Genomic DNA, 26162 nt, shown 5'->3' with positions numbered 1-26162 from the left:
GTAAACAAAATAGCATACATTGATCTAGAATGAAAAACACTTTCTATTTCATATTTTCAAACGACAAATATTGTACAAAGTTGTTAAGTGATAAACAATGGCGGAGTGGAAGAGGGCGAAGAGGGAGATTAACCCCCCTTCTGATTGGAAGTTATATCGGTTTTTAGCATGTCATTGTTTAATCCGGCTGTATTCTTCCATTTTATGAAATACACACCCATTTGATTAGTCCAATATTGATAAGGTAATTAATGCACACCTTTGCTATGTATTATTCAAATTATAGTACAGTAAGAACAAAGAGATTTTTATATATGTTAAATTTAAGATATTGAACCAAGCAATTCGATGATATATTCCGATTTGATTGGCCAATAACTGTTTTAACACATGATGCTATCAATTTACGTGAACATTTTGGAAATATGCGGACGATATTCTGCAGTCTATAACAGTTTTTTGTAGGGTGATCTAGGGTAAAGAAAAGGGTGAACGCTTTTGTGTAGTGAAAGCCATGTAAGTATTGAATTATTATCTTTTTGTAAACATAGGCTTCTTCCTAAATTGTTACATTATTTGCAGAATTGCGATTTAATGGTAGATTTTTTTCATCGTTTCTGTAACATTTATTAGCAATTTTTATATAAATTTGTGACGATTTAGAAATGGACAACTATCTAGTGTTGCAAACTTCACTAAATGTTGTCCTCTAGGTGTTCTTAGTTTGTTTTACTCGTTTGATTGCTGACGTATAATTACATCTCCTATAGTTTGAGTTCTATTTGGTGTATTTTTTAAATTGATGTAATATAAAACACTTCTGAAAGGGTTATTGAGTATAGATTAATTGCCTTACTTTTCCTTAATAATATGCTTACAGAGAGATGAACCGAGGAGAGATGTACCTAAATTTAGAATATTAAATAATCTGGAAAAGAACATGTTTATCTTTTCAATCTTTTAACCCCTCCCCCTCCCCTCGAAACTTCTTTTTTACTGTATCGATTTTTGAAGACATGTCGCATCTAAGAAAAGTCTGATTGGTCTGCAGTTTAACCCCAAACCCCGCTATTTAGTTGAAACTTTAATATAAATAGGAAGTCAGTTAATTTTCACCTTATGCATTTAGGATGTACCTTTTGGTATCTTTTGTCTCTTTTTGCAGTCTTTGTAAGAATTTAAAGAGAGGATTTACTTGCAGTTGATCACGAATACTGGTAGACTGAAAGTCCTGCACTTGGGACGGATAAGTCATCGATCCTTTCGATTATGTGTTTTGGAACCTTGTGAAGGACATATTTTGCTAAATTCGTAATACCTCGAGACCAAATCTAGGCTCGATCATTCAATTTCTCATAAAATTGTCGCTTTTTTATCGTGTGAAAGATTTCATGGTTTACTGATGGAATTTTTAGTCTGGGTCAAAGCACAATTATTTTGTTGAAATTTAACCAGCAATCAGTGATTGAGAATACTGTTAATTTGTTTCTTTGTTTCAGTTGTAATTTGTTAGTTGCTTTTATGAATTTTTATGCCCCATCTACGATAGTAGAGGGGCATTATATTTTCTGGTCTGTGCGTCCGTTCGTATGTCCATCCGTCCGTCTGTTTGTCCGTCTGTCCCGCTTCAGGTTAAAGTTTTTGGTCAAGGTAGTTTTTGATGAAGTTGAAGTCCAATCCACTTCAAACTTTGTACACATGTTCCCTATTATATGATCTTTCAAATTTTAATGCCAAATTAAAGTGTTTACCCCAATTTCACGTTCCATTGAACATAGAAAATGATAGTGCGAGTGGGGCATTCGTGTACTGGGGACACATTCTAGTTTAATCTGATTTCTACATTTTGTACAAATGTAGAAGTACTACAACACTGGTATATGCTAAGGTATAACTGGGCACTCACACAAAAATGTGAAACCCCGACACATTCATTCTGTACATGTCCAAATGTAGCAGTCTGTGTTATTGATAGCTTTCATTAATTGTTTTCGATTCTCGTAAAAAACTACCAGACAGTAAGTTTTATCCTAGAGTTTTTCACTTCATTATTTTAGTTGCCTTTAACGGCTTACTTAATAGTGTTGGTTCAGATCAATTTTAAAAGCCATCATACAATGCACTGTAGTTTATATCCTAATTCTTTTTGGTGTAAGGTTTTTTCTATGAAATTTCCTTCTTTTATATACATTCAACTTTGTTATATATGACACAACGCCTAATCAATCTTTTTCAACACAAAATTAATATTCAAATCTCCAAAACGAAAAGATAAAAACTGGAATGAGTGAAATATCATAAATACAGTCTACAATCTTTTCAATGAAATATCGTCAGCTTATTTTAATAACACTGGGTATTTTAAAATGTATTAAAATGTAAAAGGCTGATTACATCAGATAAATAAATTAATTGCATTTTGCTTCCTTAAATTATCGGGATTTTGTCTTATGATTGAACCATCACCAACAGGTATTGATACAATCAGCGGAGATGATGCTCAATGATTGGTTAAAACGAAGGACAGGAGAGACAATTTTACCTTTAGTAGTGATAGAGCTTCAACATTCAGAGAGGAGATAACGCTCTCTAATCGAAACCAAACATGATGAATAAACTGGTAAGCTATTTTACTTATCATTTTCAAGTAAATTTAGTATGCATAATTGTATATTTTTATGCTCAAACTTATGATTTTAAATTGTAGAGTGAGACACTTTCCAGTTTGTTAATGCATCAGATAATGCTATCTAGTTATGTTTTTTTCTTATTTGATTCCGTCACACAATTTTTGCAATAATAATATATTAATTTGTATAATTTACAGTGTATTTTATATGTCATTATGATATATTTTTTATTATAATAAAATTAACGGTACCAATTTTCTTGCACCAGATGCGCATTTCGACAATACATGTCTCTTCAGTGATGCTCGTGGCCAAAATATTTGAAATCAAAATCTTATATAAAAGATGAAGAGCTATAATCCAAAAGGTCCAAAAAGTATAGCCAAATCCTTGAAAGAAATCAGAGCTTTGCATGAGGGAGATACATTCCTTAATTTACAATAATTTCTTATAGTTTGTAACAGCAAATTTTAATAACACAAAAAAATCCGTATTTCTATTTAAGAAATAATTCATGGGGGCTTGAATATATCGTGATTTTACCACGGGTTGGCCCTTTATGACAAATATTTTACCCTGAGCGATAGCGAGGGGTAAAATATCGGCATAAAGGGACAACCCGTGGTAAAATCGAGATATATTCAAGCCCCCATGAATTATTTCGATTCTAATAGGACAAATACGGCAATTCTTTTGTATCGAAGCGCTCTAGGTAGAGCTTGATATTTGCCGTTCCCATAAATAAACGCACCATTCAATTGGCGTAAAAGAACGGAACAAACTGAATTAGTGACATGCTAAACTATTTACAATAATGTTTTTAGATAGTTTTGGGTGAATTTAATGGTAATTTACTTATATGTCTTATATATTATTTACAACTCGTCTAAACATCAACCCAACAATGTTAGATCTGTAAATTTGCTTTCGCAAATTATTGGTTCTTCCCTCGCCGGGATTCGAACCCATGCTACTGTGATATCGTGACACCAAATCGCCTGCACTGCAGCCGTCCCGCTAGACCACACGACCACTTGGGCTCTCAAAAAAAAGAGCTTTCGCTGGCCATGTGTTACCTTTCCACGTCAGTGACGTTGCGCACGATATTGGTGTCACTTTGGAAATATGGGTTAGATGGCGGGTAATTCAAATTCAAGCGCTTACCCTATACAATAAATAGCCATGTTATGCATATCATTCGAAAGGAAATAAACCATAGAAATCAATAACATAGATGAATTTGTGCTTTGTCTATTTTTGATGAAAAAAAATGCTCATTTCGATGCCTGTAACGTCATTTTAAGGGTGTCCCGCTGTTACAATTTTGTTTTATGTGCGTCTTTGAAATCCCAGTGCGGATTCATTTGTAAGTAGAATGGTTTAAAATTTTACAACTATATTGTATACATTTAACGTTAAATGAAGTAATAGACGTTTTTAACTATAAGAGTAGGAAGATCGTTAGAAAAGTTTAAATAAAAAAGAGAAAGAATGTCCCAATTTACTGCTCAACCCGTAAAAAAAACTTTCTGTCTTCAATTTCATAATATATAACATACGAAAATGGATTTTGATAATATCAGAAAAATTATACATGTTCCGAAGAAGCTATCTGAAGTCATCATTATGTAACTGCGGTCTTATTTTAAAAACATCGTCATTTTCCCCGTGTCCAATAAAATGTCCCGATGGACAACAGAACACAAAGAATAATTCAGAGGCTTTTTATCAAACGAAATTCTACTTTATCTCAAATTTTTATCAACTGTTAACTGATATGAATGGAAAATACATTTAATTTCCTTTAAAATGATATGATATGTACTTTTGTTTGAGTTGCAGGTAGAAAATCCGAAACGATCTAAGATGTCCAATGAAATGTCCCCGTAACCGTAATTTGACGTTCGCGTTATAATAACGTTAAACTGTATACGACTTTTCTTGCATATTTGGCATAACATAATTTCATGAAATGGTCTGATATATATAAAATAAAGTTCTCGTTTAATTATCATTAAAATGAAGATCTGCATTGGTACAAGGATATACGATGTCGAAATATTTAACTTGGATACTCCATAAAGACAAGGCCCCGGAGCTTTAACAAAGAGAAAACTTACTAATGACCACACACCAACTTTATAAAAGCAAGATACATTGAAGAAGGAAATGCAAACACAATTGAGATCTTCTTCATTATCCTCCTCAGTCCAAAAAAAATAGGCAGTTAGTTTTCTCGTCTTAATTGTTTTACGTTGTCATTTCGGGGCCTTTTATGGCAGACTATGGAATATGGGCTTTGCTTTTTACGGCCGTACAGTGACCTATAGTTGTTAATTTCTGTGTCATTTTGGTCGCTAGTACAGAGTTGTCTCATTGGCAATTATACCACATCTTTTTTTTTTTTTTTTATATACATGTATATTTCAATCATTTAACAATAGATACAAATTAATTGTTGTTTTGTTTTATATATTGTTGCATCTCTAAATCTTCGCAAAAATTAAAATATGTTTCTGTAATTTAAATTTTGCTCCAATTCAATTGAATTTTGTATTTGCACCGGCTTGAAAAAATAGAATCATTTAAAAGAAGCAACTTTGAAAATCTCTGTACTTTAAGTGGCATTTCACATGAGTAGAATATAAGGTCAACGATTGAAACTTTCCGTAGAACAACGTCAAAATCGTTGTATTATTAGGAACGTCGTGTAACGCTAAGTGGCACCAATACCGTGCGTAACGTCAGTGTTAATCTAGCGGCGTACTACAGTACATGATATATAAGGCATGAAGATGTTATTGTTACAGATCAGCTAAATTATCTATAGTAAAGGATCCTACAAATTAATGTAAGATACAGTCACAGAAAATAATTATATTCATAAGTACGGCTGAGTCAGTGATATATTTGGCTTATATCATATTTTAGCATCGTTTGTTTACTCGGATAGCTCATTCATTAAAATACATATGACGTGGGAGTACAATAGGAACAGCCCTATCAATATATTCATATCTTACCACGGGTGTGTACTCAAAGCGTTTGAAGGACGAATATAAATTAGAAAGTACGTTGAACCACAAACGTCCAAATATTTCAATCGCGTAGTGAACTATTTGTGGATTCATATAAATCCTATAGAACTTTTGGACTATTTTAAATCTGGGTCTATTTCTGTAATTAGTTCTTACATACTTTTGATTTTTTAACCCTGTAGGCTAACATAGCCCATATTAAGTTTTAAAATTGTTTGTTAACACATTGAAAGACAAAAATATGTGACATATAAAATTTTCTCACGTCAAACACGCAAAGTGATGCATGTGTTTGTAGATGTTTTTTGTGTTCTGTTAAATTGTTCCTTTTAAAATTGTTACACGATGATGACTGCAGTACCCATATTTTGACTATTTTTTTTAGTATGCCTGTTTGGTTCCCGCATACGTTGAATATAACGGAATTTGATGAGACTGTCAACAAAGTAAGAGGTTTAGCGCTATAAAACCAGGTTTTAATCTACCATTTTCTACATTAGAAAATGCCTGTACCAAGTCAGGAATATGACAATTCTTGTCTATTCGTTTTTGATGTGTTTCGTCATTTGATTTTGCCATGTGATTATGGACTTTCCGATTTGATTTTCCTCTGAGTTTAGTATTTTTGTGATGTTAATTTTTACAGGTTGCTTTTTTACTTTTTTATGAAGTATTTAATTTTGTTCCTTTTTTATCTAATGGTTGGATGTTAAATGAAAAGCAGATTAAATGACTTTTTTTCATTAAAAGATCTAGGTTTTTGATAATCATGTTTGGGAAAGGAGTTTGACACTGATTTCTATTCATAACTCTGTAAAACTATTTTGTTTTTTTTAATTGTTTTGTTACTTTGTTTTGTTTGTTGTTGGATTTTTGGTTATTTTCACGATTTAATTAATTATAATAAAGATATATTTGAAATTGACCACTAATATCACCCTTACTGGAATACATTCTGCTTTCAAGTGAGGTTAAGCGTTTCAAAAGTAGTCATCAGAAGCTTATTACCAGTCATAAAGTTTGAAAAGAGATATACCCACTGTACTGAACAGAAATGTGTATTTTTTCTTCTTTTTGCTATCCTATTATCTATTCTATTCATATACACATATAAATAGTTTAGATTAGTCACATACATAATTACTCAAAACCTGTACTTATTCTTCTATAGATACAAATGATTGTATGGCTATACTAGTAGAAAATCTATTTCAAACGAAATAGCAAATCCTATTTTTATGTATATGTAGATACCATACGGGAAAACACAATCCTTTTTTAAAACCGTATTTTAAAAGGTTACCAATTTTCAATTGTAATTAGATCTTTAAATATTGTTTTATTGGTTTAGATATTGATTTTTTTATCAGTTTATAAAAACCAAAGTAACATTGTAATGTGCATATTTTAATTATGCACGTTCACGATTGTACAATCTGTCTATACCTGTATTTTGGCATTGTTCAATGTCAAGTTTTTTTTCTGACTGTTGATGACGTCTTTACAAAAAATCCATAAAATGGTTGATGTGTACTGATCGATAATTTATATAAAAAAAAGAAGATATGGTATGATTGCCAATGGGACAATTAGGTCCGAGTACACAGTTATTGTCCTTTGATTTTCGTTGTCCACGAATATAGTCCTTAATGTGGACAGTGTGTTACTTGCCAACTTATGTTATACCCCTTCCAAATTTAATTCTCCATGTTTTATGCCTCATATAGCAAGTTGGGGGGTGAAATGACACTGTAAAAAAATTTGGGTCATAAATATTTAGGTAAAGTAGTGATAAGGTCCAGCTGAAAAAGGTCAAAAATTAGCACTTCGGAAGCTGTCAAAAGATTTCAAGACCCCCTTAACACAAAATTGTCCATATTTTGACTTAGAGCTGATGAAGTTTTCTATAATTTTGATATAATTTGTCCCAAAAGTAGTACAACACACTGTAAAAATGTTATTGAGAAAGCGCAGGTGAAATTTTTTTGTTTACATTTATTGTCTAAAAGAAATGCACTACGAAATAACTGTGTACTCGGACCAAAACTGTCCACAAGAGACCAAAATGACACAGACAGTAACCATTATAGGTCGTGGTACGGCCTTCATCAATGAGCAAAGTCCATTCCGCATAGTCAGCTATAAAAGGCTCCAATATGACAACGTAAATCAATTTAAACGAGAAAACTAACAGCCTTTTTTATATACAAAAATTATTAATCATGGTATATATGATGAGTATTATCTATTCAGAAGATTTGTAAATATAATCAGAATTGATCCAGTATCTAGAAAAAAGTCAGGAGCCTGTAATTCAGTGGTTGTCGTTTGTTTATGTTTTACATATTTGTTTTTCGTTCATTTTTTAAAAATAAATAAGGCCGTTAGTTTTCTCCTTTGAATTGTTTTACATTGTCTTATCGGTGCCTTTTATAGCTGACTATATGCGGTATGGGCTTTGCTCATTGTTGAAGGCCGTACGGTGACCTATAATTGTTAATGTTTGTGTCATTTTGATCTTTTGTGGATAGTGGATAGTTCTCTCATTGGCAATCATACCACATCTTCTTTTTTATATAAGTACAAACTCGGTGCAAACATTATAAACATTATGTACATTCCTAAACGTGAGGTATTTAAATCAGTAACAACTACCTTACAAGATGATGAAAAAGCGTTGTTGATTTGACCTACAATTTTACTAACTCTATACATGTTACAAATATGTAACACATAAACAAACGACAACCACTGAAATACAGGTTCCTGACTTGGGACACGCACATACATAAATAATGTGGCGTGGTTAAACATGTTAGCGAGATCCCAACCCTCCCCCTTATCTGGGACAGTGGTATAACAATACAACATAAGAACGAACTATAAAAATCAGTTGAAAAAGGCTTAACTCATCAGATGGACAAAAATACAAGTGGACTTGGCCGGGTATTTGTACATCCCGACAACAAAAAGACACTACTAACAATTCTGTGAGTACTCGCAGTTATCTGACAGCTAGTTTAAAGCCACTTACAGCTAATAAAAAAATTCTGCATCTAAGACTAAACTATCAATCCGTACACATCCAACATCCAATGGTTTTAGTGTAAAGACGTCACAACAATTCCTTTATTAGTTGTTATTGGCTTTGAACTAGCTCTCAATAATTGTGAGTACTTTCAGATCTGTACTTAGAGTCTTTATTGTTGTAGGCATTTAGATATACCTTACCACGTACGGTCTGTGTTTTTAAATTATTTTTCTGCTTTTTATCGATTTGATGAGTTGAATAAGTCCTTTTTAACTGATTTTAATAGTTTGATCATATATTTAACTATTACACTGCTGTAAAGGGTTAGACAGAGGTTTTGGCGCCCGCTCACATGCTTAACCCGCCACATTCTGTAGGAGCCTGCCCAAAGTCAGGAGACTGATATTCAGTGGTTGTCGTTTGTTGCTCTTTATTAAAAAGCATTCCGTTTTTCACAAAAAAAAGCCGTTTAAAATTATTTCTCGTTTAAATTGTTTTACATCTGTCATTTTCGGGTCTTTTAAAATTGATAATGCTCATTGTAAATAGCCGTTAGGTGTTCTATAGTTATTTAAGGGGCACTAGCTACGAGATATATAAAAAATCATGTGATTATTTCTTTGTTCAATTATCAATGAAAGTGGAATAATGAAATAATAGAGCTTGACCAAATGAACATTTTTACCCCCATGTCAGATTTGCTCTAAATGCTTTCGTTTTTGAGATATAAGCCAAAAACTGCATTTGACCCCCATGTTCTATTTTTAGTCATGGCGACCATGTTTGTTGATAGATCAAAACTTCGGATACAATTTATAAACTAGATATCCTAAGGAACATTTAGTTAAAGTTTGGAAGTATTTGGCCTAGTAGTTGCAGAGGAGAAGATTCTTGATATAGTTTACGACGACGACAGACGACGACGACGGACGACGACGGACGACGGACGACGACGGACGCCGAGTGATGGCATTAGCTCACATGGCTATGCCAGGTGAGCTAAAAAATACCACTGAAGAAATTAAATGTGTAGTCCATCTTAGCCTCATTCGTCTAAACATTTTGTTAAAAAAAAAAAAAAAACGTTTAAGAGCTTACCATCATTTTTTTGTTTCTGGTTTTAGATACGATATGAAAGGATAACAAATATATTATGCTACAAAGGTCTAAAATAAAATTCAATGACCATATTAACTGAGTTTTCTCTTCAAAGATTGATGATTGGGTGTTTAATTCCTGACTTGTTACAGACATTTTGCAAATGGTATCTATTGCATAAAGCTAGCGTTGCAGCATATACCAAAGCCCCTTTTCCTGTTCATTTAGATCAATTAAGTTTTGAGTTGAAATCTCCATATTGACTAAATATTTGTACTCATACATAACTTATTTTGTTTTACATCATGAAACATTGTGCAATATTTATTTTGATAAAAAAGAAATGTGAAAATGAATTATGGACTATATGCTAAATACAATTCAATTAAATTTTAATTCGATGAATATTTGCACTCAACTAGATCATAATACTTTCACACGATATTTCAAACTATATCGGAATTCAATGAAGAGTCATTTTAATTTAATGAATTATCATTGCTTGATAAAATCTGAAATTTGACTGTTACACATTCATTTATTAAACAATATGGTAATTCAATTTATTTCCTTTTGAAAAACAATACTTCTTCATTTGAGCTTCGTACATGAAACAAAACGATAAATAGTGGCACGCGAGTGAAATCAATTATTGATGATTAAATATACATCTGAATGTGTGGAATTTCCTTTTAAGTACTCATTTTCTGATATCATATGAAAACTTACTGTTGGGTTGTTGACCTCAATCGCCAAAAAAAAGTCAGCTATACAAAGTTGATAGGGATGGATTCAAAAGTAGGTTTGTCAGCGTAGATGTCCATCCCTTTCCGCTTGATATACTCTATAGTTGAATTCTGTTATATGAAATACGTTCTATTGATTTCAGCTTTCCAACTTGAAAAAACTGTTCATGTTTATTTTGCAACATTCCATCAGGCCTTCCATATATGTTGTATAACTCCAATTTGATACTATCCTTTATGGAGGATTGTTAAATACACAGCAGATTATAATATGTTAAATCAAAAGACAAAACCATCGAAAATTTGACAGATATTATAGTTTCATCGACAGTTATCTATTATATGTGTCACACATGACGACGGAAATGTTCCATGTGTCATGGTTACCGCAATTCAGTGACATCACCGAAAGACACTTATCATCAAGTGTATCCTTTCGGATAGCGCATGTGAAGCAGGTTCTAATTACCATTCAGGAACACCAGCAAATAACCCCGATTTTGATTGGGTTCCTATTGCACAAGCAAAGGCCGATTGTTCTTTCATCGTTTTCAGTTATTTGCCATGGTTTTTCTGTTTATCTTCGAATTAAGACATTTGAATGCTTTCTTGGTGTTTCCAGCTTAGTTTTTAATTCCACAAAATGATTGTTAAAGCTTTGCCCTTACCAGTAAACACAAAATGAAAAGTAATCATAGATTTTCGATGAAACTGAGAAACTGATTTGAAATATTTACATTTATATTTGGCTCACAATTTGCAGATAAAAAACACTGGAATACAATTTCAATCCTACCCCTTCCGACAGGACTGACAACCCAATCTATGTTTTTCATTTTTATCAGCTTCATCTGCATCGACGATGTTATCTAACAGACTTTAGTCAATCACAAATTGCCATAGGAAATAAACTCATTAAAGATACCTGGATTAAAATTTGCATGTACGCCAGACGCGCGTTTCGTCTACAAAAATCTCACCAGTGATGCTTAATTCCAAAAATGTAAAAAAGACAAAATAAAGTACGAAGTTGAAGAGCATTGAGGACCGACAATTCCTTAAAGTTTTGCCAAACACAGGCTTACACAGCTAAGGTAATCTATTTATTAGAAATGAATAAGTGTACAGATATTTACACTAAACAGAGCAGGCAAAATTGATAAAAGTGAACGCAATACGTGCACTGGTGGGTGCACTAAACATAGTACACACATCAGACAACAATATGTGATAACAATATAAAAAACAATGTTTTACTGAACAAAGTAGTCACAACAGACATCAAAGTAGTGAATACAACATTTTCCCGATGCAATTACTGTAGTCACAACAGAACATGTTTTACGTGAATTCAATATAAATCCCATGATTTGCAAATGAAGCGTGACAATTTTTATTTCGAGAGAATAAGCCTTTCCCCTCTAATGCACGTTTCAAACTTCATCTAACTAACCATCGAGATGACCTCCGAAGACAACCGATGCCATATAGCCCAATATAAAGATACATTAAAACATCAATAGATAGCAAATACATGCAATTGGATCATTCTATGCTTTGTTGATTTCATTCTGTAGGTTTTAAGATTATTTACCCTTGTTTTCACCTTCATAAGAAAGATTTTTTGGGATCAAATCAGTCAACCAAATGGGCAATTCTATCTCACATTCTTAACATTTTTTTTTTTCTATTTTCTCTCTATTATGTCAATCACATCCAGACCTATTTGGGGTCCCGGTAACCGAGTGGTCGTATTAGTTACTACTGTTATCACTAGCCTGTCAACACTGAGGTTGTGAGTTCGGTCCCCGCACGCGCGGGTGCACTAGACTCCAATCTTAATTGACTAGGATTGTCAGTTTTCCTATCAAAGGTCGGTGGTTTTCTCCGGGCACTCTGTCTTCCTCCAGCAATAAAAACTTGTCGCCACGAAATAGCCAAAATGCGGTGCTCAAAAGTGGCGTTAGAAAACAAAAAATTAAATCAAATCCATACCCTCGTAGATGTCACGTAGTTATTATCGTCATATTAGAGTTTCAGGTCGTGTATCTTACATTTTTACATTTCTAACTACAAATTGAGACTGATATGATATGTCACAAATATATAAGAAATCATAAAAAATGTACTATTATTTGTCTGTTTGTTTTGTTCCCTTTTAGCCATTGCGTTGGCAGTTTATTTTCGATCTAGCCAGCACTTCGGTGTCGACATGAATATCAACTATGTGGTCATTTTTATAAATTTCCTATCACAAAACTGTGCATTTTTCGCAAAACTAATGATTTTTTTATCCCAGGAATAGATTAACTTAGCCGTATTTGGCACATCTTTTTGGAAATTTTGGGTCCTAAATGCTTTTCAACTTTGTACTTGTTTGGCGTATTAAACTATAATTCTTTACCTTTGATAACTGTTTACACCACTGGGTCGATGCCACTGCTGGTGGACGTTTCGTCCCCGCGGGTATCACCAGCCCAGTAGTCAGTACTTCGGTGTTGACATGAATATCAATTATTTTGTCATTTTTATAAATTTCCTCTCACAAAACTTAGAATTTTTCGCAAAACTGAGAAACTTTTTATCCCAGGAACAGATTATCTTAGTCGTATTTGGCACAACTTTTTGGAATTTTGTGTCCTGACTGCTTTTCAACTTTGTACTTGTTTGGCTTTACAACTATTTTGATCTGAGCGTCACTGATGAGTCTTATGTAGACGAAACGTGCTTCTGGCGTATTAAATTATAATCCTGGTACCTTTGATAACTATTTTATCCAGAAAAAGTAATTTTTAAAACATTGCATGTGATAATCCTCGAATAAATCTATCAATATTTGCAAGTTGTGTATTCAATTTATAGATAAAGGCTCACAATATTTCGGGCCTTTGGATAACACATTTCGTAAAGAATCGTTAGTGACATTGTGTAGGTCACCAGGTTAAGGAGGTTAATATTAGAAATCGGCATAAGTGTTTGAATAAATGTCAATAAAGCTCTAAATTATATGGTTTTTAAGCTTCTATTTGCTTGAATTGGAATAGACGTGTTTCTCTACGACTTAACTTTTGTTGACAAAAATATTTCATACATAAGATTAAAACTTATATAATTTAAGTTCAATGCATGTTTAAATATAGTTTTATTGAAAATAGCACAAGGACAAGAACATCTTGGTAATGATAAAAAAAAAATGCATTAGTTAGAAATAAATCAGAAGAAAATTTAGTGCAATGATATAAAAAAAATGAAAAAAATGATATACACTGGGGTAAAGCTGATGACCGTAACTGCATTCACGGTCATCCAAAGATGATTGATGGAAAATTAGGTCAGTATCTGTATTGTCTGATAAAGTGTTTCTATATCATTTTCTTCACAAATCATACATTTCAACGATGTAAATTTATAAAAGATTCACATGGAAATCACTGTTCACTACCGAGAAATGTGCGTGAAACAGGAATTTCGATTTGAAAAAATCGCTAAGATGACCGTAAATCACAATCGTGATGACCGTAACAGAATCAGCGATTCATAACAAGAGTGACCGTAATTGGTTTTTAGATGACCGTAATTTGTATATGATGACCGTAACTTTAAAGCATGACCGTCATTTCTAAGAAATATCCGTATTTATATAACTACCTTTTTGTATCCAATGAAGTTAATCGTGTTTGTATAAACGTATTAATATGGGAGTATTTTCCTATAAGTAGAAGAAACTAAGACGTTCTTCAAATGCATAGTTCACCTGCCATATATATCTTATTTACAGTAGAGGGTTGAATTTTTAAAATGAATTTGCAACAAGACATACACATGAATAAGTTGGAAAGCATGCAACAAAAGCGCGATAAAATGACACCTTACAAGTATAATGGGAAAACATGCGGTGCACAGCCTCCAACTACAAGACAAAAGATTTTCTTTTATTTCTGGGATTCCTTTTAATGACGTATAATAAATAAACATTTTTAAAAATGCCAATGCATGTACACCCATAATTGATAGTATATCGTCTCCCATTTTGTCGTGCAAATAAAATAACAGAAAATATTTTCAAAATATCATACGACTAAAATAGTGATGGTGAGCTCCAGCAAAGTAAATCATGAAAACAGTCTTGTACGAATAGCGTATCACAAGGGGAAACGTTGTCAATTTGTATATATACAGAAATGTCATTCATACAGTCAGAATTCTACTTCGTCAAAATTATCTCCCCATTACGACAGGCAGTTCATTTTCAAAATCGTAGAAATGGAAGCCATTGTAGGGATGACGCGCTACCAATTTTGCTTTTGAAAACCAATAAATTTATTTACATAGCACCATTACGATCATTATATGTTAGTTGTATTTTAAAAGACAAATGTATCTACTAGCTAATGAACATCAGTTAATGATCTTGTCTGCATTGATTCAACTTAAAACTGTTGTCTAATTGGATATCAGGTGGAATTTTCGAAAATTCTTAAACATTTAAAAAAAAATCTGATTTAATATTTTGTGGAAGGGCAGTGGTTGAAGATTATAAATCCTAGTTATCACACACAATCTTTTTTTTTTCTCGAAGATATGCATTTTCGTCATCCAAATTAATAGACGTCAAGTACTTTTAGAAAAAAATAGCTATTCGAACACACCTACTCTGTTTTTGTGATTCATTACATAGGTATTTCACTTGACCTATAAATTTCATCTTTTCTTACTGTCATTTTTACGTCATAAAGTCAACCTGTAGCTTTGATATATAAACATTATAGAATCTGAAGCGAAATGCTATATCAAATATACTCATGCTTTGTACGTTTTAAAGACAAAATATATACCTCAAACACGCCCTAACACAAAAAGGTGCACTCGATTTTTTCTTTTCGATACAATCGTTACCTATTTTGGGGAATTTATTCTTGATTCACATAATGGAAGGTTAAAAAATCGGAGGTTATGCATTTTCTACTTCCAACTTATAGTACCCATGTCGTCGACTTGATATGTAATGTTCTGCATTACCATGTAATAGATAAATTGAATACTTTTGCAAATGGTGTTTTTAAAATTAAACACTTCGTAATTGAGAAGAAAATTGTCGTTTTATATATTTTTTTCTAATTACTTTTAAAAATTTTGTTACTATAGTAAACATTACAGTAAACATTTATCGCCTTCTCTTACAAAGAGCTACGATTCTTTTGTTCTATTTCAACTGGGTTTCCACCTGCATATATTAAGACAAACTAAGATTTTGATCTGCTTCCTCTGGAACCATACACATGGGCTCGATTACCGAATATTCATATGTATTGAATGTTTTTTATGTTCCATTTATGAACATTGTTTTTCTGGTCTGTGCGTGCGTTCGTCTGTTCGTTTGTCCGTTTGTCCAATTTCAGGTTAAGTCAACTTGGAACTTAGTATTCATTTTCCCATTGGTATGACCATTTTAATTCTAATGCCAAATTAAAGTTTTATCCCATTTTCACGGTCCACTTAACATAGAAAATGATAGTGTAGATGAGGCATCCGTGTACTAGATATTCATGTTTCTTCAAATTTTCGTCGTACCGCTGTCAACTTGTATTAAAATTTTAACGTCTTTATCAATAAATATTTCATTGTTTACGAGAAATATGCAATTAACTATCATTGTCATGAACCCAAAATACGGCCAATAGTTTAAAAAAAAAAGTAATTTATGAAACATTTATATCCGCTAATCGAGCCCCTATTAAAATCGACAAACTCAACAAAAAGCTTTGAATACAAGTACGGATATTTCTCAGAATTGACGGTCGTGCTTTATAAATTACAGTCAGCCTTTCCAAATTACGGTCATCCTTTACAAGTTGCGGTCATCTTTTTACCAATCACGGTCATCCTTGTTATATGTTACGGTCATATTGAAAATATTTTGATTATGATTTACGGTCATCTTAACGATTTTTTCAAATCGAATTTCCCATTTCATGCACATTTCTCGGTAGTAATTTGTGATTTCCGAGTGATTCTTTTATAAATTTACGTTGTTTCAATGTATGATTTGTAAAGAAAATGATATATTTCGCTTTAACAGATACTGACCTAATTTTTCATCCGACATCTTGGGATGACCGTGAATGCAGTTATAAGTAGGCTAGTCACATAATCATATCATTGGTACCTTTCTTTATGAGTTAATCCAGAATCTTGAAATAATATGAAGTGCTCGAGGCTCCAATGACCTTAATATACTTTTAAAGATAAAATATTGATTAAATGTTCAGTTCGAAAAAATACATTATATGGAAGACTTTATAATTAAATATCAGTACTTAAACAGATGATTAGAGTTCTAACTCACTTAAAGGCATCAACAAGGGACCTCATAAAATTTCTTATCAATATAATGAATTATGATTTGAAAATTTATACACATGCTCCTTTATTTACTAGTGTAAAAGTGAAACATGCACTGTTTAATTTACAAATATTTCCAAGCTCACATTATACATGTTGGGACACAAAATACTTAAAATTTGTTTTGGTTCTCGTCAGGCGTTCATGAGTATGAGTTTAGTTTAAAGATCAAACATAATATTGTTTAAACCTTTATATACAGACATTTGGCGAAGTAACTATGATTTTTTAATAATATTTTGAAAAACAACTATTATAAAAAGTAAACGTCCGAGGCTCTTTCCTTTGTTTTCTTTTTCTGGATGGAGTTTGAACCTTAGTTTATAATGTCCAACGGGTAAAATTAATAATACTTAGTCATAGTTTAATATATTAACTTAGACATAGGAAAATGTGGTGTGAGTGCCGATGAGACAACTCCCCATCCAAGTAACAATTTATAAAAGAGGGACGAAAGATACCAAAGGGACAGTCAAACTCATCAATCTAAAAAAAACTGACAACGCCATGGCTTAAAATGAAAAAGACAAACAAACAATAGTACACATGACACAACATAGAAAACAAAAGAATAAACAACACGAACCGCAACAAAAGCTAGGGGTGATCTCAAGTGCTCCGGAAGGGTAAGGAGATCGTGTGGCACCCGTCGTGTTGCTTATGTGATAACAAATCCGGTAAATAGTCTAATTCGGTAGGTCACATACATGAGATCCCCACCCCTCGACCATATACATTCATGTATGAGACTAAATAAATAATCAAATGAAATATAGGGGAAGTCCCCAGGGTCATCCCACCCCCTCATGTTTTAGAACTTGGAAACAGTCGAGATCCCCACCCTAAACCATATTTATTCATGTATGGGACAACATTAATCAAATGAAGTATAGGGGGAGTCCCAGACACCCCAACTTTACATTAAACCATATAAATTCATGTATGAGAACTGATCAAAAGAAATATAGGGAGAGTCCTTATGGTCACCCTACCCACTCCTGTTTGATAACTTAGTGTACTGTTGAACACAAACTCAGATTTCTATCCAGGGAAGCAAGTCTATTCATACTTTTACAAGCTCGTACTAAAGTCAATTTGAACTTCTAACAGTCAACCAATACTAACGTTAACGAACTGCAATCATTGCAAACGTTGAAAAAATGAAAAAGACAAACAGAAAAACAATAGTACACATGACACAAAATAGAAAACTAAAGAATAAACAACACGAACCCCACCAAAAACTAGGGGTGATCTCAGGTGCTCCGGAAGGGTAAACAGATCCTGCTCCACATGCGACATCCGTCGTGTTGCTTATGTGATTACAAATCCGGTAAATAGTCTTGTTTGGAACAACTACAAATTTTTACTTCTTCGTACTATGAACATGAACATTATTTCATTTCCCCTTAAGTACTGTTCCGTCAGCTGTACACGAAGAACACGAGGCTTTATCGAGCACTAATTGTATAGATTTATTATTGATATCATAATTACCACACATGTACCAAGTTTTAGATTAGTTTTATTGATATACACGAAATTCCTTGGTATTCCTAAACGGAAGATTATACACACAGAATAAGTAGTATACTTAACAGCACAATTAGTTTCATCTACTTATAATGTATAATATGGCGTAATTGCTTTCAAAGTTGATGTTTTTAAAATTGTTTAACCAGTCACAGCGGTTTTATACTTTTACCTTAGTTTAAACCTATTTATTTACTTTTTACCTTAATTATTCATCCCTTATTTTTATTAACTGTGTATTTGCATTGTATCACTTATCAAATATATTCGTTCATTTTTGTTCATTTGCGTAACTACATTTTTTGATTGAGTTAAGCCTTCCAATTGATATTTTGTAGTGTGTCGTTCTATGTTGTGATTTGATACTATTGTTTCTGAAAAGGGAGAATGTTTGGTACCAGTAAAACGTTTAATCCCGCTGCAATTGTTTGCACCTGTCCTAAGTCAGGAATCTAATGTTCAGTTGTCGTCTGTTTATGTGGTTCATAAGTGTTTCTCGTTTCTCGTTTTTATATAGATTAGACCGTTGGTTTCCAGTTTGACAGGTTTCACACAAGTAATTTTTTGGGCCCTTCATAGCTTCTCCGTGTTGAAGGCCGTCCTTGACCTATAATGGTTGACGTTTACAATTTTGGAACGTTTGATGGATAGAGTTCGAACCTTAGTTTATAATGTCCAACGGGTAAAATTAATTATACTAAGTCATTGTTTAATATATTAACATAGATATAGGAAAATGTGGTGTGAGTGCCAATGAGACAACTCCCCATCCAAGTAACAATTTATAAAAGTCAACCATTATAGGTCAAAGTACGGCCTTCAACATGTAGAAGCTATAAAGGGCCCCAAAAAAAACTAGTGTGAAACCTGTCAAACTGGAAACCAACGGTCTAATCTATATAAAAACACTCATGAACAATATAAACAGACGACAACTGAACATTAGATTCCTGACTTAGGACAGGTGCAAACAATTGCAGCGGGATTAAACGTTTTACTGGTACCAAACATTCTCCCTTTTCAGAAACAAGAGTATCACATAACAACATAGTACGACACACTATAAAATATCAATTGGAAGGCTTAACTCAATCAAAAAACGTAGTTACACAAATGAACAACAATGAACGAATACATTTGATATGTGATACAATGCAAATACATGGTTAATAAAAATAAGGGATAAATAATTAAGGTCAAAAGTAAATAAATAAGTTTAAACTAAGGTAAAAGTATAAAACCGATGTGACTTGTTAAACAATTTTAAAAACATCAACTTTGAAAACAATTACGCCATATTATACATAGGTAGATGAAACTAACTGTGCTGTTAAGTATACTACTTTTTCTGTGTGTATAATCTTCCGTTTAGGAATACCAAGATATTTCGTGTATATCAATAAAACTAATCTAAAACTTGGTTCATGTGTGGTTATTATCAACAACAAATCTATACAATTGATGCTCGATAAAGCCTCGTGTTCTTCATGGTCAGCTGCCGGATGCCGGAACAGTACTTAAGGGGAAATGAAATAATGTTCATGTTCATAGTACGAAGAAGTAAAAATTTGTAGTTGTTCCAAACAATTAAAGATGGTATATAGACAATCTCCATGTTAACATTAAACAACAAAGTTTACATGCAACTTTTAACTCCTGTCAATCTCATCTATGTACTATAAAACAGTTTTAACTTATTCATAAACAATTTTTGTATTGAACTGTAATGAAAAAATTGGAGTTGTCCTATTACGAAAATGTTTTAATTGCATTATATTTAACGAAGAACAAATTCACAAGTCTTCGTGCAATCAATATTTGACTTCTGAATTTCTTAGCTTATAAACATGCTTTAATCGTGTACTAAATAAGTATTTAAACATAAGTAGTGTGATAACGAAAGAGAGGCGAAAGATACCAAAGAGACATTTAAACTCATGAGTCGAAAATAAACTGACGACTCGATGAAAAATGACCAAAAACAAAGAATAGTATACAGAACACAACAAGGAAAACTAGAGATTGGACAACATGATTCATACCAAAACCAGGGATGATCGTATGTGGTCCAAAAGGATTCAGCTCCACATCTGGCACCCGTCGTGTTTCTTAAATAGTACTTACATGTTTATAAGACACAATGAGTTCAATTGATGTGGATATCATTCACTTTCTTCTACTATGGCATCTAACAATGAACAAAGCTAATACCGTTTGATCCACTATATAAGACCCGAAAATAAGAAATGTGAAACAATTCAACTCAGTTAACCAACGAACTGATTTATAACAAAAGACCAATCGTCCCCATACATAGGACAGTGAAATAACAGCACAACATCAGAACAAACTGTAAAAGTGTATTAAATCTATTTGAAATGGCTTGACTCATTAAATTGACACAATATATAGAAATTAACTAACGATAAAAAGGCGATATATGGATATTCGCTTGTTTTGAATGTTAGTTCAAAGCCAGTCACAACTATAAATAATTTATAGTCTCTCAGTCTGAAGTATCAATCAGTAATTATCAAACGAATTAAGTGTAAAGACGTCATATACAGTTTGAGAAAACAAAAGACCTTTTGTAATGCAGAAATATCAGTAACTGATATCGACAGAATTTTGACCATAAGTTTTCATAACTGTATAGCAATATATCATTCAAACTTTATTTGTAAACATATTATAATAGTATTTGCATCTGCAGCTATAGAATGTTGGGAATGTAATCGTTTGTACTAAACACAACAAAGTAAATGTTAAAATCGATAAAAACTATACACGATATACTGCTGTGTATAAATTTCTAAAATACTTTATTCATAAGGATAAATTATGGAAGTTAAAATTTTATTGTAAACATACTAATGTGCGCCAAACGTTAAATGTCATATGATTTTATTTGTTTTTGTTTCAAATATACTGTCATATGTAAATTCAATGGAAACGAATTAACAACGAAATTATATATATTGTAAGTTGTAAATCTTAAATATGAAGAAATTAGAATATGTATTTGTTGTAAAAATTAAAAATTGTATGTGAAGGACTATTTGCCTATAAACATTAAATGAAAATAACATTTTATAAATATGTGCGTCGAATCGTTTTTCAAATTTAACTTTCGTAATCACTTAAATTCAAATACTTGAAAGCAAAGGGTGTTAATGTACCTGGATATGTGAAGAGCTATATGAAAAATAGACCCACATGAGTATGGCAGATCCATATACAGTCATCTTGAGGGTAAGAAAGGTGTGTTATAAATCACTTTAGTATCGAAAATTTGAATGAGCTGATAAAAACATCTGACACTAGTAATCCACTAGTAGCAGTATCGGCCCATTATTTAAAAATATAATAGTTCATCCGAGTTTTATGATTTGTTACCCAGCTGCTAAGAGTTCTAATTCGATACTTAAATATCTTCTTTGATTGTAATTGTACCTGCATATAAACTGTTTTATTTTCTTTACCACGAATGTTTTGTCTGTCTTGTCAAAACAATCAAGCATTCAAGTACCTTAAGCCACGAATGCACAAAGGAACTAAGAAACAATCTTGTTAGTATGGATCAAGAAAATACATAAATACCATCAGCAGACGACATTCAAACTCTTTAACAAATAGATCTTACGATAATAAAGGATTATGAAAGGTCAAACGTACCAACATTGATTTCAAATCTTACATTTATGACCTGTGTAGGAGATTAATTCTTTCATTTTCGGGTAACTAATTGAATATAAAATCAACCTTTTATGATAACATTCTTTGAGCATTATACTCATTAATGTTCCCATAATTGTTATATAACAAGATAGGTCGAATAGAATGAGGTAATTTTTTTTTATTTATATCGACAGAAATAATACTTGCAAGTTCACACAATATCTAGTTTATCCACGTGCAGTTGACTGCACCTTTTGACATAAGACGAAAGAGATATGTTTGATTATACGTCATCATGCTGTTTTCCTTTACATTGCATATACAAAACTCACGAATTCGATAAAATTGTAAATTTAAAATAAAATTGAGGAAGGGAAATGGGGAATGTGTCAAAGAGACAACAACCCGACCAAATAAAAAAACAACAGCAGAAGGTCACCAACAGGTCTTCAATGTAGCGAAAAATTCCCGCACCCGGAGGCGTCCTTCAGCTGGCCCCTAAACAAATATATACTAGTTCAGTGATAATGAACGCCATACTTATTTCCAAATTGTACACAAGAAACTAAAAAAAAAATAATACAAGACTAACAAAGGCCAGAGGCTCCTGACTTGGGACAGGCGCAAAAATGCGGCGGGGTTAAACATGTTTGTGAGATCTCAACCCTCCCCCTATACCTCTAACCGATGTAGAAAAGTAAACGCATAACAATACGCACATTAAAATTCAGTTCAAGAGAAGTCCGAGTCTGATGTCAGAAGATGTAACCAAAGAAAATAAACAAAATGACAATAATACATAAATAACAACAGACTACTAGAAGTTAACTGACATGCCAGCTCCAGACTTCAATTAAACAGACTGAAAGATTATGATTTCATCATATGAACATCAGGCACAATCCTTCCCGTTAGGGGTTTAGTATCATACCATCATAACATATATGAGAAGAACATAACCCGTGTCATGCCAACAACTGTTTTTAGAATAAATGTGTTTAGTTCCGACGCAAAGACCTTATCAGTGACTCAATATTAACGCCAAAATATGCAATCTTTAATGACTTGACAACAGTATCGTAATTATACCCCTTCTTGATAAGTGTAATAGATGTGCTTTGATGGGCCTGATTAATTCCCCTTAATTTGGACAGATTAATTATTTAGTATTTAAATGTTTATTTTAAGTTAAATTTGATTTAAATATAGTAGGATAAAAGTAATGAATATTTATTTAACTGTTTTAGTATTTAACTTTTGATGTTTTTATAATGTTTTAAGAATATTCATTTATTTAACTTTTCTTCAGTACCTTTTATGTTAAAGTTTGCCTGTTTAATGACAAGTTTAGGATATCATTTGATATTCAGTCGGAGTCGGCCTTGCACAGGCTTCCAAATACTCGCCGGACTCATCAGCCCACCCGAGTTCAGAGTTAGCCACCACTTCGGTGCAGTTCGCCAGAGTTAGTCACCCTTTTTTGGTGTAATTTTACCACTTTAAACACAACGCGAAGCAAATTTACCTTATTTTATTTAAAAGACTAACTCTGGGAACAGTCTATTTTTCATTTTACATTTGAAATTACTTTATTTTTGAACTCCGCTTAAGAAAGTTTTCTGACTCCTGTTTATTTCCGACTTTGTTTAATATTCATGCAATTACTGTACATTTGTGAATAAAATTATAGTTTCATTTGATTCATTGTCTGTTGTTCAGCCATAATCTGATATCAGGTATCCCAATGGTCGAATAGGGGCGAAGTACTGGCCGCTACACGTCCCGAGAGGTGTCGTCACCGACCCCCTCCGTTACAAATGGTGCCGTGACCAGGATACCTGATCCCTCAGTTTTGGTTTGAATATTTTTATTACATTTATTTTGATTTTGTTCAATTTTTGATTTAAAAATGATAAAGTTTGAACAGAAACCTTGTACTTTTGACGGTGTTAGTGCCGATGTACAAGATTATTTTATTCAATTTGAAGCAGTTAGTCTTTGGAATAACTGGAATTTATCTGAAATGGCTCTTCAGTTAGTAATAAACTTAAGAGAAGAAGCACGAACTATTTTACGTCTTCTTACTCCAACTCAGTTGCAAAGCTATGATTTTTTTAAAAGGTTACTTTTTCAACGCTTTAATCCTAAGGAAAGGATAGCATTTTATAAATTTCAACTGAATAGTTGTTTAATTTTGTCAGACAAATCTGTGTTCGATTTTGGACATAGATTCAAACTTTTATGTCATCGTGCATATCCAGATAATTTTCAAAGTATGCAAACTTATTTTATGGATCTTTTTATTGGAAAGTTAGAGAAGGAAATGGGAAAGTTTGTCCATTTTAAGCATCCTGCAACTTTTGACGATGCTATATTTTTGGCTACAGAGTTTGAGTCTTTTAATTTGACAGTTGAAACTGTTGAATGTGAAATTAAGGAAAGTGAAGAAAACTTCGATCTTAGTTGTTTGAAGTCTGGTTTTGATCAAATTGTCAAAGTTCTTAAAAAGCTGGTTTATAAGAAGTTTAAAGTTAAAAAATGTTTTAATTGTTTGGTAGTTGGACATATCAGAGCTAATTGTCCCAGTAAAGTTTGTAAAAGTGTCAATTCTGTTCATGTTGTTGAACCAGACAAACCAGTTTCTACTTCACTTCAGAAAGTGAAAAAATCATGCAAAGTTGTCAACAGAGTTCAGAATTTATTTCCATCTGACTTGGTTAGATTTTCATCTGTTTATTTTGGGGATGATAATGTGCAAACTTCTTGTTGCAAGACAGGGAAAGTTAAAGTTTTCATATAGTATGTTTTATGAGTTTTAGTTTGTATATTTAGTATTTTACTTATTTTGTCAGTTTATATTATTGTTTAGTAGGTATGGTTTCAAAGTTGTCATTGAATTTGTTGTTTTTCTTGGTCACGTTAATGATCCGGTTTTGCCATCAAAACCACCCTCAAAAACGTTGTTTGATTTGATTGTGTTTTTCTTTTGATGTTGGTTTGTTTAGATTGTGGATCAGTTTCTTGTTTTAATAGGTTTATTTATGAGTTTGCTCATTTATTTGGATTTTTAACCTTTCTGAACAAGTTTTATTGTTTTAAATTTGTTTAGTTTTGTTATGGTGTTCCTTTTGTGACTTTTTTAAGTCATGGCAGAAATCTATTGAGTGGCAGTTAGTTTATGTGTAAAGACAACCACCTGATAAAGTAAGCAGTTCTTGTTATCAAGAACACCTTTCTTACTTTTTGTACAACGTTTGAACTTTGATCATCTTGAACCCGGAATCACATGTTATACGTGATTCCGTGAGATCTACAATGGTGGACTAAACCTGGTACAACGATGGACTTTTTAGAACCCGAAAACACACGTTTAAAGTGTTTTCGTGAGAACAACAATTGGTGGACTATACCTGGTACAACTTGGACAATGCAGATTATCCGTATTAACATTCCGTTTCCGTTTGAATCTAGAACTGTGTTTTATTGACTGCTGTATAACTGTGTCCGTTTACATTTATATTCTATGGACCGTACTTTATAATTTGTGTTTACCGCCTATTCCTGGACATTTATACCGTGTGGAACTTTTCCGATGGTTGGACCGTGTGTTTATATGACATTTTTGTGACATTTATTGACATTTTATGTGCATTGATTTATATTGTTAATTGTTTTCAACACATCTATTTTAAATAGTTCTTTTCCCAAATATTAATTTCTTTAATATTTGTCCTAAGGTGGGAGGATTGTAATAGATGTGCTTTGATGGGCCTGATTAATTCCCCTTAATTTGGACAGATTAATTATTTAGTATTTAAATGTTTATTTTAAGTTAAATTTGATTTAAATATAGTAGGATAAAAGTAATGAATATTCATTTAACTGTTTTAGTATTTAACTTTTGATGTTTTTATAATGTTTTAAGAATATTCATTTATTTAACTTTTCTTCAGTACCTTTTATGTTAAAGTTAGCCTGTTTAATGACAAGTTTAGGATATCATTTG

The 26162-nt window shown here is 32.4% G+C and overlaps 1 protein-coding gene across 1 annotated transcript in view; it reads left to right on the top strand.

Annotated features, from left to right (window-relative positions):
* Positions 1-2472: 2472 nt before the first annotated feature.
* Positions 2473-26162, top strand: part of LOC134711052 (rhodopsin, G0-coupled-like) — a 45024-nt gene continuing 21334 nt past the window's right edge. Inside the window, exon 1 of the mRNA XM_063571481.1 lies at positions 2473-2620. Coding sequence (XP_063427551.1) covers positions 2606-2620 — 15 coding nt within the window. The 5' untranslated portion in view covers positions 2473-2605. The remainder of the gene's footprint in view (positions 2621-26162) is intronic.

The sequence above is a fragment of the Mytilus trossulus genome, chromosome 3 (genome assembly GCF_036588685.1).
Source record: "Mytilus trossulus isolate FHL-02 chromosome 3, PNRI_Mtr1.1.1.hap1, whole genome shotgun sequence".
Classification (NCBI taxonomy): domain Eukaryota; kingdom Metazoa; phylum Mollusca; class Bivalvia; order Mytilida; family Mytilidae; genus Mytilus; species Mytilus trossulus.
The sequence above is the reverse complement of the archived record's forward strand: the minus strand, read 5'-3'. Positions and strand labels throughout refer to the sequence as shown.